Here is an 18646-nt window from a genome sequence, read left to right as displayed (position 1 = left end):
AAAGCCTTGGGCGTGGGGTGTAGGGGTGTCTTTTTGCGTCAGGTTTCTTTACCAGCTCCATACGCGGTCGGGGGGGCCCTTCAAGTTGATGTTGCAGGTGTTGGCTTAAGGGAAGTCTGGGATCACCAGGTCCCAGGTCCAAATCGCTGGGGGGACCTCTTCATAGTGTTGAGCCACTCGAACTCGGGCCGTAGACGTTGGGTGCAGAGTGGTGCAGAATCGTGGAGCCACCTGGATCCGGATTCTGTGGGTGAGTCTGGGCTTTAGCAAATCCGGTGCTCATGGTAGACATTCTGTTAGATGAGTGCAGGCAGGTCCTTCGGGCTCTGGGGGTTGCTGGCAGCTGGACTCGCCGGGGTTCTCGCTGTACGCAGGTTGAAGTCTGGACAGGCTGTTAGGGCCTGGACCAAAGCAGTAGATGTCCTCTTCTTCCTGCTACAGCACGGCTCTCCGGTCGTTCTTCTTTCTTTCTCAAATCTGAGGAGGCAAGGTTCAGGGTCACCCCTAAATACAACATTTACGGGTGTTAAAAGGGGTATGCAGGTGTGGACCAATGGGTCCCTTCTTTGGGGTGGATACACCCCCTATTATACTACCCTCCAGTGGGAGGGGTTTGAGCCTCTTCCTGATTGGTTGGGTCCCCTCATCTTCAAGATGGAAGGGACAGAGATGTGTGCTCACCCCACCTCTCCCACCTGAAGGGTGGGGTTGGAAAAGGTGGGTACACCTCTCTTCCTAGATTGGTTTTCCCGCCAATTCCCCCGCCCAAAGTGGGAGGCAGAACTGGAGGGAGCCAGTGGCTGGGGGCACCAAAAGGCACGGACAGCTTCCAAAGGTTGCAGGACTTTGAAGTTTCCACCTCGTGGACTCAGCCCATCCTGGGGAGCAGGCATGACACCTCTGCCCAGGATGGGCTTTGTTTGTGGACCCAGAGAGTGGAGGCTCTCTACCCAGAGGTCCAGAAACCTGTTTAGTGGTGGCAAATTGTGGTTAGCTATTCAGGAACCACACCATAGCTGGTAGTTTTTCAGGTGGCATCTCTAAGATGCCCTCTGAGTGCTTTTTACATTAAATCCCACAGTGGTATTAGTGAGGGGTTTTTATGTGCTGAGAAGTTTGATACCTAACCTCCCAGGTTTTAGTAAAGCCATTATGGAGGTGTGGAGTTCGTAATGACCATCCCCCAGACCATATACTCTCTATGGCTTTACTATACTTACAATGTCTAAGAATGGACTTGTATAATCAAACAACAATGCCTCAACCTGTGATTTAAGAGGACAAATACATAGAAATAATTAATCGGAGAGGAGAAAAAAAGGGGGAGACCAGAAAAAGATTGTAAGAAACAAGTAGATTCTTATTAAGAAGTAGTTATATCAGCACTACAATACAGTGTATGCATAAGTAACCCAAAAGTGGGTGTGCACATATCAAGCTCATGCTAGTGAACGGCGCAGTGACACGATAAGGTAAAAAAACAGCGTGAATGGCACAAAATAATATATGCAGAAGACTTGGAGGTCAACAACACAACGAAGAATATATACAAGGCAGGTATTTTACTTAAGTTGTTTAAGTTGACCACAGTAATGCCAGAGGACAACGTTGGTACACTTGTGATCCTTGTTGACTAAGTAGTGATGGACGTCTGGCGCGGTCGCAGGGTCCCATGTGGGCTTTGAGACTGGGTGCTTCAATCACCCGTTTCTGCAACTTTCCCCTGCCGGATTTACATTCCCGGACCACCAAGGACTGCTTCCTCGACTTGAAGCCTCTCTATCCCAATTACAGTCGAGGTTTGCTGAAACCCAACCTCCATTTTTCTCTACACCAGAACATGCAGTCTACAATTAAAATGTGTGGGTGTTAAGGTACAGGGCCTCTAAAGGTGGCACAATAGGAGCTGCAACCCTTAGAGGCCTTCCGTGGTCACAGTGCCCTTGTAACCTATGGTACCTTTTACAAGGGGCTTACCTGTGGCCAGAGATATGCCAATTGTGGGTACAAAGGTACAGTTTTGGGAAAGAACACAGGCCCTGGTAACCTGTTTGGCAGGAACCCAGGGCACATCAAGTCAGGTTGCATCAGATGTCAGGCAAAACGTGGGGGGTAACCATGCAAAAAGGGGCACTTTCCTACAAGGACGCAACAGCTAAGAAGCTTGCTGGGGCAAGTTGGTAGCCCAAAGTCTCCAAGCCGCCACCAACTGCTGCCGTGCAGTACCAGGACCCGATGCACAAAGCTTCACCCAAATTCGCCAAGCTCTAGAATGTCATTTTGGTGCAGCTAGGAACCCCAGAGGGCGAGTTATCGACCCAAAAAGGACTGGCCTGTGACCACGATACTGGGTGACCAGTAGTCCAGTGGTAACTGGACTTCTGCCAGCACTGTGAGAACGTTGAGGGATGTTGACCATGTGACCAGAACCACCTCACCCCCCTTTGTGGACCGAGAAGTAGATGCAGCAAGACACCTGTCAACAGCATCAAATCCACAGCATCCTTTGAGCAGCGTCAGCATCTTTCATCCCTTGCACTAGGGTCACTTCTATAGGAAAGCCATGCAATGGATAAAAACTGCTGGGCCTGAGGACTGCTTCACCTACTGAGGTAACTGCCTCTGGGGACCTTGCCGGTCCCCCTGCCTAGCTGCCTACTGGAGTCAGTCGTTTAAAGTGACTCTTAATTGACCGCATTCCAGCTAGCCAACCTCTTGGTGAAATTGTTTCTAATTGTTGAAGTGTTGAATTTGCCAATGCTTGCTCATGATTGAGTGAAATAATCTGATTTACTATACCTTGAAAGTTTGATTATTTCCAGAACCTTCCGGTGGATCTTTTTTCAGTGTGGTGTCTCAAAATACATAAGAATACAGTCTATTTCTATACATAGGTGTTGGATTTCTTTGGTGTGCTCTTGATTTCTTCTTCAATTGTTTTGGTGTTGTTTAAATGCTTTACACTTGTTATTTTGTGTAAACCTTACCGTTCAGAGTCACAGCTACATCGGATTGAGCGGTAGGTTTGATAAACGAAACCAAAGACTCTTTAACACCATCGCTGCTGCAGCAATTCCCCTCCTGTGCTGCAGATCCTTGATTCCAGTTGTTCATGATGAGCTCAGCTCGTCATCAGCACAGCTCAACCGTGCCTCATGACGAGCTGAACTCATCATGAGCATCGAAGGGGTTAAAGGGATTGGTAGCATTTTGCGTATTAAGTGTGATTAAGATCCTCTGTCGGAAAGTCTGACTCACGACTGGCCTAAAGCTTGGTCCTCTGCAGTGTCCCTATTACCAGTTTGATGGTGATTCTTGACTGCACAAAGGTGGATCTTTCACCTCAGTCTGTGGTGATAAATGCAGGTTATTACGTGAATTTTGCCTGTATGAAAGTGCCTTTGTTGTATGTTGATGTAATTTCGACTGTAAGTGCACAGGATCCCTGTCATCCATGTATCCTGTGCCAGAAGCTCTTTCACTAAACTGTACGCTTTGTTTTCCAATTGGCTCTCCTTCAGTACACCCTGTAAGTCCCTAGTAAATGGTACCCCTGGTACCTAAGGCATTGACACTGAAGAGGGACCCCAAGGATAGAAAAACAGATTGTGTCACCCTAGGGTCTACTCACCAAGGCCATGCACCCTGCAATTGCAGACTGCGTGCCTTGGTACAGACAAAACGGAAGAGTTGACATGTCACACTTCTCGGTGTGCCATGCCTACAACCACTGCATGGGATATAGATAAGAATCCCCTCTGGCAGGCCTTATAGCCCTAGGGTAGGGTGCACTATATCTCATGTGAGGAAATAGCTGCATGAGCAGATATTCCCCTGCAAATCCATGTTGATTCTTGGATAATGTAAGTGAACAGAGAAGAGTACATGGGCTGGACACTCGTCATTACGAGTTCGCCAGCTCCGTGATGGCTTCATTGTGCTATGGGATGTTTGATACCAAATATCTTGTCTTAGTAAAGCTGCACTCCAGTGTCAGATTTATTGACAATTATACTCAGGGGACCCCTTAGAGGGCTCCCCTGAAACCTACAAACACTTAGTGTGGATACCGACTGGTCTTAGCCAACCTGTCACCATCAGACAGAGTTCTGACCTCATGGAATGAGCACCAGAGTACTTAGAGATTGGGAACAACGCCTGTCCTGGGCAGAGGTGTTGACAAGAAGAGCCATATGTGGGAGGAAGGTTCAAAGGCCTTGCAGTCTTTGAAACATGACCCCCAGCCTCTCCTGATAGGGGAGTAGCCCGCCTCTTGCCCTCACCCCTTTTGGCAGGGAGAGAGGTGGGAAAACTTAGAAAGCATAGGAGGTGTGCCCCCTCTGCCAACCACACCCCTCAGGTTCTGGAGGCACGGTGAAGCACATTTTTCAGGTGCCTCCATCTTGACGATACTGGGACTTCTCCAATCAGGGCTAGGACTATGTCCCCGTCCCACCGGAGGTGGGCGTATAAAGGCTGTAGACACCTCAGGTAAGGTTGAAACCGCTCTGCACGAGGCTGGGCACTAGGTCACACTCGGAGGCCCTACAGCTGTTAAGATCAGACCCTCACCCACTGCTTGCTTGTGGCCTGGCAAAATTCTTGGGGTGGGCTTGGAGGATAAGAACCGCGAGGAGAATGATCCTCCAGTAAGGGTGCCAACCTACACTCTATCGGCCCAGCTGTTTATTGTTGCGTCCCTTTTCCTTTATTTTTTCCAAAGATGATAATTACGTGTTTGTATAAATGCTTTTAGAATGGATGTTATTTACTATGTTGTATATTTTACATTGTCCTTTTGAGATCTGTCAGTTATGATGGCCAAATTGTATAACTGTTTTCATGTTCACATTGATTTTTTATTGTAATGCTTTTATGAAATGAAATATTTCGAAATAAAGCTATACAACAACAACAACCTCAGGTAAGGAGCCCATTGGCCACTACCTGTCGCTCCCTTGTAAACACCCCTTTAGTATTTAGGTGGTATCCCCAGACCCTGAACTTAGATTCCACATACACAAGGAGAAGAAGAATGATGACACGTGGTTGGACCAAGAACTGTAGAGCTCATAATGGATTTTGGGTGCAAACTCCTGCCTGCCACCATAGAACCCAACAATCGCCTTCCTCCAGCTAGTCCCATCACTGCAGGGCTTCCATAAAACCTCGGAGGGTCACCACCACTTCGTAAATCGCCAAAGAATTCCCTTGACATAGAGGTACTATCTCCATGCCGCCTCAAGTCTCCAAAACAGCAAAGTACGGCCCAGCATCGTCCAGCTCCCCAGCCCAACCGACGTCTCTGAATGCCATCCAAAGATACACTTGCTCTGGAGGGTCAGCTCGGCCTTTGCACCAAGTCTTGAGGCCCCAGGACCCACCAGCCCTGCAATGCACCAACATCCGGAGTACCGGACCCCTTGCTGCTGCTGCTGCACAAAAAAAAGACAAAGCCAAGTTCAGGCGGACTTCAACTTTACAGCCAGCCAGCACCCAACAAGGGACTTGAGCTACCCATCTCAGCAATGGCCCAGCAGCTCCAGAATAGTCGCCCCAAGTTGCCAGCTCCTGACCACAAGGTGCTTCTTGGTGCGCCGTTGCCCAGCCGCACATCTCTGCACCCAGCCCGCCTGACTAAGGTGTCTTCAATCCAGTTGTGCTCCTACGGCTCTAGAACCCTTGCCATCCCTACTTTCCCTTGAGAGCCTTCACACTTGCCTGTCAGTGCCCCTTTGCTTTTGCGGGTTGCCCCTGGTATTCATAGCGCGCGCCCTTTGCCTTGTTTCCCAAAAATCCGAGAAGCTCCCGAGAACTTGGCTTTGACTTTTGGACCTTGGCCCCAAACCTTCGAGTTCCAAAAGGGTAACCACAACAACAGCAACTATTTAATTGCTTTTCTGCTTGCCTTTTTCCTTCCTTAGGAAATGTATTGTGTGTAATTGCACACAACTGTGAGTAGTGTATTTAATTTAATTTATCGTATTGCGAAAAGTATTTACCTTTTACCGAAGTTCTTGGTCTAAATGTTCATATAAAAAGAAGTACTATTTTTCTAAATTGGTCTCAACTTCATTCCTTGAGTTTGTATATAATGTATTGCCTTGGTGTGTACAATAAATGCTTAGCACTAGCTTCGGATAAGCCTAACTGCCCGCCCACATTACCACAAAAATAGAGCGTTAGTGTTATCTGCTTTTGCCTCTGTAAGCCAATAAGGGTCCTCTCGCTCCCTCTGCACGGTGTACCCCATTGTGGTGCACTATATAGGGAGGTGGGTCTCCTAAAGTACTCTTGAGTACTATTAGCTTCATTTTACAAAATATGGTAATGAGATTTGTATTCAGTTCATTATTCATTTTCAAACGTTTTATATTTATATACATGAATAAGTCCCAATTAACTTGCTTAATATGGAATGGAGGAATTTCCATTTGGGGAAAAATAGTAACGTAGTTTCCGGTATCGAGTAAGCGTTACATTAAATAGATTCACTGTGTATGCAGTGGGCATGGTCTCACTCTAAATTAGCCCAATAAACACTTTTTAATATATCAATGTGCTCACAGTCTGCTTTAACTTCCTGGCACTATCGTGACGGTGACGAGCTGCTTACATTTACTGATTGAAAAATTAACTATGAATGATCCTTTCTCTCCTCGTCTTTGTACACCTTTGTTTCTGAAAACGAAGACATCATAGAGTAATCTTAAGAAATGGAGCCTCTTCTTGCAAATAAGGGACATTTTAATACAGTGTATATATCTCTTTTCCTTCTTTGGTATTCCTGTAGTTATCCCTTGGCTCACACAAGTAGTCTGTCTTTGGCAGTTAAGAAATCATCATTAAAAAAGTGAAAATTAAATGTATGCAGGATCAGGAAATTGTATATTTCCAAGAAACATGGGCTCTGGACTCAGTATTTATTAACGGGTTTAGATCATTTCAGATCCAAGCAACACCATCTATCTAGGGGAGGGCAAAGGGGGGAATTCTGACCCTAATTAGGAATGATTTGACAGTGATAGTAAAAACGAAATCACAAACAAACCTACATTTTCTTATTCTGGAAATGGAGATACAACAGGAAGGGACATGGGTTTTAATAAATCTTTACAACAACAGATTTGGCCCCAAATGCATACGATTGTGTGGAGTAGAGGACTGGGGGGTGGGAATCACATACATCATTTTTTAAACAGTGACTATGGTAATGGCCTAAATAAGCTATTAGCCACTCATCTTTATTTAAAAAATAAAAAGTGATGACATTGTTTTGTAAGTTTAAAAGACGGAATTTCGCATTAATTTTAATATGAACTATTTATGGTGTGCTTTTATGATCTTTTTATATTATCGAATAAAGATGATTGAATGAGTGAAATGTATTCCTACTTTTCTTGATGTGTCGATTCTTTGACTTTTACACCTAGCTTGGGACCACGTTAGTGTAACAATGTTTCTGCAAGGTTACTAGTGGGATAACCAGCCTTAAAGGGTATTTGATTTTGATAATACTTGCATACTGTTCGATGTGTATCAAGGAGATTGCTGCAGTGAAATCATTATTGGATAGGGAAGACCTTCAAATGTTTAAGGTAAATTTGGATGCAGCTGTCATTTTACTAACCATGTGTAACTCAACCCTTAATGTTTTTATCCAGGAAATATCTCAAGCTTCAGAAAGTGTGGAAGCCATTGAGAGTGAAATGTCTTGCCCCAAAGTTGTCCGTCAGACTTCTGCAAACCATCACCTACAGTCAGTGCAATTGAACGGTATGTTCAACCTTCACATTGCTTCTGCTTTCTTATCATATTGAAATTGAAGAATGAAACAATCTGTTGTGAAATTAAAACACCTCCCAGTTTACTTCTCTCTCTCTTCCCACCAGTGGATGTAGAGCTGGCTCAGAACTTAGCTAGTTCTAGGTCCAAAGGCTCTCTTTCCAACCTGACGTCGAGCAGGCTTTTTGGCAGCTATTCCAATGTGCTTCAGTCTGTCTTGGAGCCTGCTTTGGGCCTCTGGTGTACCTGTTAAGCAATCACAGAACATTGAGATGAATACCTTTGATTCACAGTAGGATTATAATAAACTACAAAAGTCAAAGGAAACCCCTAAGCTACTGAAAGCCACATGTGTACAATCTGGTAATGTGGCACCAACAAAAAGCACAGAACTGTTCCAGAGTTATGAGCAACTCCTCCTATCTCTTTTAATGTCGGGTCTGTGGGGCCGGCTGGTACCAAAACTGCCCTCCAAAATATAATCCACACTTTCAGCACTCACACTTGTTGCATTCCTTACCATTTCAATATTTCCTTATAGAAATCAATGTATCTATTCGGTAATCTGGATATAAATGATAGTGCTGTAGGTTTTGCCTCTTAGACTCAGCCTAAACGTCAGATGTTCTCACGAAGTTCCTTCCAGCATAGAGAACATTACTCCACCAGAATGTCTGGTTGTTCTGAAGAACAGTCCTTATCTTTAGCTGAAATGCTCAGTATATTTTCTGCCATGTATTACAAAATAATTGATTGTGATCCAATAAGACCTGGGGAGAGGGATGAGAGGGGGCACAGATGTTCATGTTTGGGATGTGATAACCCAACTGTTTAGCCTTCCTTTATATTTGTCAGTCATTGCCAAGCCTTCCCCCCTTTTCGGTGAAGTGGATTGAAGAGCCACGCATGTAGCAGCTGAAGTACTCACTTTATTTTTATTTAAATTATTTTTTAGTAATTTTGTTGAAAAGTGCACATATGGCCTACGGCCTGAATATATATCGCCATACTTTTCCTGGGTGATCGGGAATCGTCCATGGGGGTGACTTCCCCTTCCCTCAGTACTGAGAGCAAAAGTTTAACAATTTGAGTTAAAGGTACAAGAAAAGCTGAAATTAAATTAAATGAAAAGTAGTTTTTCTATAGCGCAACTGCCACTCCTAACGGAGTCTCCTGGCGCTGTGAGTAACAACAGATCAGCTATATAAGGCAAAACCTAAATAAGGTTTAGGCAACAAGCATCAGATATTCCGAAAAATCCACGTCTTTAACGATTTCCTGAACTGCCCCTCTTGTTCAATAACTCCAAGCTCCCTAGGCATACTTTTCCAGGCCTTTGCTCCCAGAAATGTAGCTGTTCTTCCGCCTCTGGTGGCTAATGTTAATGCCGGAACTATGAGCAAGCTTGCGGTGGTGGACCTCAATGTTCTTACAGTGGTATGAGGCCTGAATCTTACTGAAAGGTATCTTGGGCCCAGATGACGATGGGCTCTAAAAGTCATCAGTAAGAGTTTAAACAGGATTGAGCAGGGAGTGCCCCAGGCGGGGACGGTCTCACTGTTTCGTTATATAAAGCTTTCTTGCATATACTGTTACCGCATTTACTCACACTGTTTGAAGACTTATGTACTTCAGGGACGATGCCCCCGACTATGCGAGAGGCGATTGTGGTCACTATACTCAAACCGGGGAAGCCCCCCTGACGACTGTGCCTCCTACAGACCTTTATCTCTAATGAATGTGGACACGAAAATCTTTGCAAAGATCCTAGCTAATCGGGGGCGCTAGGTGGCGCCAGACCAAGATGGCCGCACTGGTGTGAGGCTCCTGCCTGATCGAGCACTTTTCCTCATCCTCCAGTAATCCTGACCAGAGATATCCGACTGAACATCGCTCCACAGTGTCCGGGACACCGAGCTACACCCAGCGATACCTCTCTTGCTGGGGTAACACCACCGGAGGCGGAGATATCTGCGGACAAGCCTGGGGCGAACAGCCACCTTGGTGTGATCGAGCCCCTGCTTCGGCCCATCTTGCTGGGAAAGTCCGGGGATTTGCGGCCTATACGAGGCGGCCGTGGGTGACCTGCTTTCCCCCGAAAGTGCAGTGACACTTGAAAGGCCGGGGACGACGCCGACGCTGGAGCAACCCTAGCTTCTGTTGGAGGTGAGCGGCGCCGGGAGACGGGGGCTCCCTGGTACTACGGACAATTTGACCGCGCACACACTCTCCCAGGCCGGAAACCTAGCACGATCTAGGGCCTGACACTCTGACGGTCGCGCTGTGGGGAGTGTTTGATGGGACACCTGTGCCCGTTGCCTGCCTACACGACTCCTTAGTAACCCACCTGGCTGGTGGTGCCGCATCTCCCTCCCGCTACATCCCCCGGAGGCTTCCCGATTGGCAGGCGGGACGCCGCCACGGTGTCACACGGGCTGCAGGGACCTGGCCCCAACAACTGCTGTGGGGCGCAATAGGGCTCCGCTGACGCCTGCACCGGGTTGCTTGCGGCCCCCCCCCACGCGATACGGCCGGAGACCTCTACCCCCCCCCCCCGCATCTAAGGCTTTGCGTACATTCTCCATGAGTGGCCCCGTCACCGCCACTGCCCCGTCATCGCTGTCCGGCAACAAACCATCGGGGGAGACCCCTCCTCCCATTGGAACGTAGCGCCATTCAAACTGTTTCTCGTACTCCCGATAGGTCAGCTGGGCTCCTTCCTCCTCCCCGCGGTGGTCTGGGCTTGGATCTGTGCAGGGCCTGAACCACTGGCGGCCATTGCGTGGGACATCGGTCCGCAATGTAATCGCTTCCCCTGTTTTTTTTGGTGTTTTTTTTAACCCAGCGCTCCTTTTGAGAGTGGAGTGCGCCTGGAAAATAACGTGGGCCTGTTAATAGCTGCTTGTTCTCCACCCTCCTGGGAACTGGATATTTGCTGAAGGTTTTGTCCACGAAGGCCTGATAACTCATCCTACTCACTAAACTGCTGGGACTGAAGGCGCCCTCCCTGCGCGGCCTCCTTCTTTGTGTATATGTGACTCCCCTGGTATTGACCCACGACAGACATTGAGGATCTCCTATCCATAACTCGATAACAGGCGGCATTTCTTCACCACGCTGGCGGAAACCTCTTGGCCCTGAGCCCCCCATGCTCGACTGGAGCTAGACACACACGACGACCTCCGGCCCGCACCCTGTTCTCCCGCCTGGCCGGCGTCAACCCCCCCCCCCCCCTTCTGCCCGAACCCTCCTGAGAACTGGCGGCCACTCTTTCCACTGCATCGCGGACGCCGAGGCGGGACATGGGCCGCAGCGATGCCAGACAGTCGAAAATCCCATTTGAAGCCAAGAAGTCTTCAAAAACTACGCCGGAAGAGGGGGGCAGCCCTACCACATCGGCCCCACAGGAGGACTGGAAAGCCCTCTTGTTGGGTATGAAGCAAAGCCTGTCGCAATAGACTCCAAAATCGACAACATAAATACACGCATGGACAGTGTGGTGGCTAAGTTGGAACATCATGACACTCGCATTAAAGAGGCCGAAGACAGGATTTTGACATTGGAAGACGGAGCTACATCTTCCAACAAACAAGTCACTCAAATGGACAGGCTGCTAAAAATAATAGCGGACAAGAATGAGGATTTGGAGGCGAGGTCCCGCCGTACTATTCGTATTTTGGGCCTTGCAGAATCCACCAACACCGGGAGGATGGAGCTCTTTGTTGAAAACCTAGTAGTGGAGCTGTTTGGAAAAGAATCATTCTCCCCCCACCTCATCGTTGAGAGAGCCCATAGATCCTTGGCCGCTCGCCCCCCCTTCCCGGGTCCCAACCACGGCCCATCATTGCGCGCTTTCTGAACTATAGAGACCGTGACGCAGTGTTGCGACGCGCAAGGGAGCTGGGGACTGTAAAGCATGGCAACGCAATCTGTCCTTTTTCCCCGATTTTACCCCTTCGTCCAAGAAGCCAGACGCAAATTTGCAGGGGTTAAAAATAAACTACAAGCGCAGGAGATCCCGTATGCCATGCTGTACCCGGCAAAATTAAAAATCTCCCATCAAGGCAAGCACCATTTGTTTCAAAATCCACAGCAAGCGGAGGACTTCCTCAAACAATGCAGGAAAGAACAGTACAGAGAGGAGTCAACTCGTCGGCGCTCCAGGTCGCAGTCACCATTGTCACAACAGGACTAACCTGATGTACTGATATGTGGGACCTTGGGGGTCACATAGTCCCTGGTCACTGGGTATGCGAAGACTGACACCTGCGTATGCTGGTGAGGTATTTGTGCTGCTTTAAGTCTTACTGGTCTAAGGTATAATTAAGTGCTTGATCACCCACCTCCGTCCCGCACGAATCGACTGGGGTAAGCCTGGTCGAATGTGGGTGTAAGAAGGGAGGTGGTTGGCAGGTCTGGTGCCCCTAGTTTTGACCCCCAATGGGTGAACCCCTACACTTCCCCTCCCTCCTGAGGGCAGGGACATATGTAGTGCCCTTTTTGGTTGTGGGGTGTTTTTTTATGTTTTCTTGGCTTGGGGTGGGTGGGTGGGTGGGTGGATGCTCTTTCCCCGGCGGGTTGGGGTTGCCGGTGTGGGTGGGTGGGAGTTCCGACACATAATGAACATAACCACAACAACTCTGGTATGGTCTTGGGTCGAGAGTGCTAGACTATGATATGGGGTTTCTAGACGCACTGTTGACGTTGTTTCTTGTATGAACCTTGATGTCATGCATTTATATTGCACATTTCTGTATCCATTGGGATGGGTGACGTAACAGACGCACAACCTATCCAACAGCTGCAACTGATTTCGTGGAATGTACGGGGTCTTAACAACCCGAGGGAAAAAAGGCAGATTTTGAGCTACTTAGATAGGCAAGGAGTTTCCATTGCAATGCTTCAAGAAACACATTTAATGTCAGGTAGTTCCCCATTGTTTGCATCCCACTGGGCCTCCAGCAGAGTATTCTTGTCATATTCCAACTACGCTAGGGGGGTCACAATCTTGGTCAGACGAGGGGTACGCTTCACTCCTGCCGGTACTGAGACAGATGCGATAATCGAGTTGGAGGAAATAACAGACGCCATAATGTCCATGAAATCAGGTAAATCGCCGGGTTCAGACGGGTTGCCAATTGATTTTTATAAAGCCTACATGCATATCTTAACCCCGATATTGCAGCAAGCGTACTACACGGCTCTAGATGAAGGTATTCTGCCAACCACTATGCGCTAGGCCCTTGTAACATCATTGCTGAAACCGGGCAAACCGCCGAAATCTTGTGATTCATATCGACCCCTCTCCCTATTAAACTCGGATATTAAAATTCTGGCTAAAGTCCTGGCATCACGCCTTAATCTGCTGATAGAAAGGTTGGTGTTGCCAGACCAAGCGGGCTTTGTCCCAAACATCGCGACGTCCCATAATCTGCGTACACTTCAAGCAGTGATACAAGACATAACTCCCACATGTGAGGCGGCCGCTATTTTTCTCGATGCCACGAAGGCTTTCGATTCGCTAGAATGGGACTACCTACTGGCGCTACTAGAAAGGATGGGCTTCCCTTTCAGTTTCCTAGACTGGATTCGATTACTATATCGTCAGCCCCAGGCCTCTGTGGTGCTGAATGGCTCCCGCTCAGCCCCCTTCGAGATCCACCGTGGTACGCGGCAAGGATGCCCATTATCCTGAGTCCTATTTGCGATAGCGTTCGAACCATTAGCAGCCAAATTGCGTCAACACCACAACCATTGTTCTCTCATATACCCGGAAAGACAATTACTTATAGCATTATATGCTGACGACATGACCCTTTACGTACATAAACCTCAGGAAAATCTGAATCCTCTGCTGCGCGAGATTACCAAATTCGGAGGTATTGCAGGAATACAAATCAACTGGTCAAAATCAGCCCTATTTCCACTGACAGACAAAACCACGCAATTTCCCCTTGATTACCCTCTAATCTGGGAGGCAGAGGAGATTAAATATCTGGGTATAAACGTGACTAGACACCGAAACACGCTCATTAGGGCCAACTACGGGACAGTTATGGACAAACTGACGGACAATGTCATCAGGTGGATTCATCTTCCACTATCAATGGCGGGATGCATCTCCCTGATCAAAATGGTAGTGTTACCTAAACTACTGTATCTCTTCACTAATATCCCATATAATCCGGGTGCCCATTTTTTCCGTGCACTTAACTCACAAATGTCACGACTCATCTGGGGTGGGAAACAAGCCCGGATCGGCATGAAGACACTGATGCTACCTTACTAACAGGGAGGATTCGATGTACCTAACTTCCGGCGATACTACGACTGTGCGCAGGGCCACTTTGCCGCATACTGGCTTCATCCCCCCCCTTTCAAGGCACATCTGGAGGTCGAGGACGGCTACATGAGGCCGGTACAACCATCGGGCTACCTCTACTCCAATGCTAAAATTGTAGATCGAGATCCAACCACGGTTGACTGTACAGTACTTGCCTGGAGGAGCTTGGTGGAAGCCATAGGGACGCCGTTCCTATACTCTCCACTTATGACCCTAGCACACGACCCACGACTTAGCATAACCTGTGAGGAAATAGGCCGTAAAATGCTCACGAGACTGGCACTCCACACGTGGGGTGACCTATATCTTCAGGGCAGCTTCCGCACATCAGCGCAATTTTTTGGTGAAGAATCCCCCTTAGTCATGGATACATTTCTATATGTGCGACTACTGCAGGGCGTTAAGGTGGTCACCCCAGCCTTTCCGGATGAACCAGACATAGTCCAGCCCCTTCATTCTCTACTCCAATCAGACGCCCCGAAACACGTTGTCTCCATGCTCTATAAACATACACAGGCAATCCCATCCCCTCCCACCCTTAGAGCGAGACATGACTGGGACGGCGACCTAGAAGTCCCAATGTCAGATGAACAATGGGAAGAGAGTTGCGCGCACACTACTGCAGTGACAGGTGAGACACGCCTCAGACTGGTACATTATAACTTTCGGCACCTGCTTTATTACACCCCAGCCAAGCTGCATCGCTTTCGACTCCGGGATGACGACCGGTGTCTGCGTTGTAAGGCCGCAGGCGCAGATTTTTTCCACCTTGCATGGACGTGCCGAGCTGTGGCGACTTTCTGGGAAGAGGTATTTACAGCCATGTCAGACATGGTTGGAGTGAGTGTGTCACCCTGCCCGAGGGTCGCATTGCTGGGGCAGGCGTGCCCCGAGTTGACTGGACACCGTAAATTTTTTGCGTTAGGCCTTCTCCTGGCGAAGCGGCATGTGGCATGCCGTTGGGGACGTGGACGAGCACCCACGTTTAAAGATTGGCTGACTACAATGATCACATGGCAAGACCAACTGCACAATTATGCGGAGCTCCTCCCCCACAAATCAAGGCCCAAGGACATATGGGGTCCGCTTACCGCGTACCTTATCCGACTACAGGCCAGTACTCAGACGGACGATGACACGACACACCAAGAGGTTGCCCCTTTAATACCAGACACTGCGCCTCACACCTGGTACATAACACTCGTAGAGTTCACCCCGGCACACAAGCCCTATCCGTCACGTATAATGCTACCTGCACCCCTGCACGCTGAAGCACCTGTCCTATACTCATTAACATCCGCTGTACATCTACGATGTTAGAGATCTACATTTCATTTCAACTATGTGGGTTGAAGTCATGGTGAAATCATTATATTCCTTGCTGTTTAGCTAGTTCATCGCGTCCCCACTAACCTAATGGATGTACATTTAGCATGATGTATTAATAGTCGCGTCTAATCTAATTCATTATCTAATCATCAGTCACACCCCCTCCCTCCCCACCCTCCTGCGTTCTTAGGATTGGCCCCCTTCTCCCCCCTTTTTTTTACATGTCCAGCATGGGGGGTACACAGGGGGAGGGACAGTCAGCGCTAGACCCATCAGTTTGTCGGGTTACACGGTTAAGTTGAAGTTGATAAAAAAAAACTAAAAAAAAGTTGTGAAACCTCAAGCATTCTCTGTCCTATATCCATCGTTATCTCCATTATTACTGAATGCTCCCTCACACAGCTCCCAATAGCATTTAACACGGCCGGCCCTGGTGGGTTGTAGGCGTCTTGCTGTGTCAGACTTGTATTCCCTCAGTAAGAATTATATTTCAATAAGACTGTTGTAGCTGCCGGCCTGACTATACAGGTTGTAGGCGAAAAAGCTGTGTAACCTATACTTGCCTCAATAAAGGTTTTCCCCCCCCAAAAAAAGATCCTAGTTAATCGACTCCACCCCCTGGTGACCACTCTGGTGGGCCCTGAGCAGGCCGGATTTGTCCCTACGCGTAACATGACATATAATTTGCGGACTGTTTTTGCGGCTATGCAACACACTCGCCCAGAGGTTCCTGCGATTGCAGTTTTCCTGGACATGGAAAAGGCCTTTGACTCTGTTGAGGGGCCTTTTATGAGATTGGTTTTGAGCAGAATGGGTGTGGGAGAGGTATTTTTGCGGTTGCTAGCTACACTGTACTCGGCCCCCATGGCCAGAGTTCGGATAGGCGTGTTGGTCACAGACCCCATACCAATCGGCAGAGGTACTAGGCAGGGCTGCCCCTTGTCCCCGATACTTTATGCGTTGATGGCGGAACTCCTGGCATGTGCTCTGCAGGAGTATCATGGATACAGAGGCATTTGATTTCCTAATTACAGGTTGATAGTGTCTACTTATGCTGACGACACTTTATTTTATATCAGGGAACCCGAGATCAACCTGTCCCCTGTTCTGCAGGAGGTGGTTTTGTTTGGATCACTTTCGGGCATACAAGAGAAATGGGGGCAAGTCCATCATGTTCCCACTTACCACGTCTACGAAGCGCTTAGACCCGGAATACCCACTCCAATGGACCACGGATGCGGTGAGATACCTGGGCATCCGTCTCCATACAGATTCAGAAATAGTCCTGAGGTAGAACTATGGTGTCGCCACTTCCAAATTGGAGGACAGCATTGATAGATGGATTAAACTCCCGTTGTCTCTGATGGGTAGAATTTCACTTATGAAGATGGTGATATTCCCCCGGTTCCTGTTTCTGTTCACGAACATCCCTATGGTACTGTCTGGGGCCTTCTTCCAACGTCTGCAATCTTTTATGGTCCGCCTGGCGTGGGCTGGCAAGCAGTGGCGGGTGGCCTGGCGGATACTGACCCTGCCCTATTCGATGGGTGGACTGGGGCCCCTGACTTGGACTTATATTATAGGGCACCGCAGGACTCGCATGCATATCAATGGATGCACGGCCCTTTTGATGTACTGCACACGCTGATCGAAACTATTGTGGCTGCTCCGGTTCCCCTGCCGTCCTTGCTGTTTCGACCGCATGATAGGCGCACAGCGATTCTGGACTCTCTCAACTCTGTTGTACACGCATGGCAGTGGCTGCTGAACGCACAGGCGGGTAACCTGTTATACTTCCCATCGGCCCATATTGACTGGTGCCACTGGCTGGCGCCCTGTTGGGACAGTGGTGTCATTGCTGCGTTGCGAACGATGGAGATAATACGGTTGGGGACCTCTTTGCAAATGGTACAGCACACTCCTGGGAGGAGGTTGTTAGCGGGGAGGAGACGCCCTCCATGCTCGCGCAGTTCCAATTTCACAGGGTGAGGCATGCACTCAGGGGGCAACTCGGCGAGGATATGGTGGAGCCCCCGGAGGTTCGGGCCTTGACCGCGATAGTGGGGGCCAAATCGCCCACCAGGCTGGTTTCGATGCTATATCGCGCTGCACTCTCCGAGAGGGACGGTACATACTCTAAACCCCGTCTGGCATGGCAGAGGGACCTGCAGGTGGAACTGACTGATGACAAGTGGCACTATTGCTGCACTAGTACAAAACGCATATCGCTTAACGGACGTCACAGACTAGTGCACCTTAAGTTTCTGAACACGGTGTATTACACTCTGGAGCGTTTACATAGATATGGACTGCGCGAAATCCCGCAGTGTGAAAGGTGTGGTCAACTGGTTGCAGATTTCGTGCGCGTGGCTTGGGAATGTCTGGGTGTTGCTATCTTCTGGGGGGAGGAATTTGTTTAAATTAACCGCATCACAGACTTTACGCTCGACCCGGACCCACGTTTGGCCCTATTGGGTTACTCTAAGCCGCTCCCTAAATCGCATAGGCGACTCGTGGATATGGCCTTTCTCATTGCTAGGCAATGTGTTGCTGTGTGCTGGATGAGGGGGCCGTCCCCTACTATGACGACGCAATGGTCTATAGTATGCTTTTTTGCTGCACTCAGACTGAGACATATAGTGAACTGATCCCGCCCTGAAATAGGCCCAAAAACTTCTGGTCCCTATATGTATCTAAAAGACCTGTACTTGAGGAGCCGGAGATTGTGGGCGCCTCACACCCGGCGACGCCCAGTCTGGACGCACCGGAAACAGACATGTGAAAGCGCCCCTGCATCACACTTCCCACATCACAGCCCCTTCTCCCTTGTTAATTTATGCTTCTTTTGAGCACATGGGGGTCTTGGTAGTGTGAGTTCTTGTGCCTTATACATGAATCAAGTGATAACGTATAATGAAGGTCAATGTCATTCTGCTGTTGAGATTGTATAACGGTTTGGTGCTATTTAGCCAGGACGACAACCGGCTGGTTGGTTTCGTTAAGTGTCTGTCTTCTGTGAGCTGTATTGTTTTGTTTTGATGCTCTTCTGAAAACTTCAATAAAGATATATAAAAAAAAAGAGTTTAAACAGGATTCTTTTATGGACCGGGAGCCAATGGAGAGCCTTCAATGCAGCCGAGGCCGATGCCCTACGCAGCAAACCTAGAACTAATCTGGCTGCCGCTTGTT

At 48.5% G+C, this 18646-nt stretch overlaps 1 protein-coding gene across 2 annotated transcripts in view; it reads left to right on the top strand.

Moving 5' to 3' along the window:
* The window catches only part of CEP89 (centrosomal protein 89), a 1308678-nt gene that overhangs the window by 213660 nt on the left and 1076372 nt on the right, over window positions 1-18646 (top strand). For both annotated transcript variants that reach the window (XM_086945134.1, XM_086945133.1), the window contains exon 6: window positions 7665-7776. In XM_086945134.1, coding sequence (XP_086801260.1) covers window positions 7665-7776 — 112 coding nt within the window. The remainder of the gene's footprint in view (window positions 1-7664; window positions 7777-18646) is intronic.

The sequence above is a fragment of the Lissotriton vulgaris genome, chromosome 12, assembly GCF_964263255.1.
Source record: "Lissotriton vulgaris chromosome 12, aLisVul1.2, whole genome shotgun sequence".
Taxonomy (NCBI): Eukaryota; Metazoa; Chordata; class Amphibia; order Caudata; family Salamandridae; genus Lissotriton; species Lissotriton vulgaris.
This window is presented reverse-complemented; position numbering and strand designations above follow the sequence as displayed.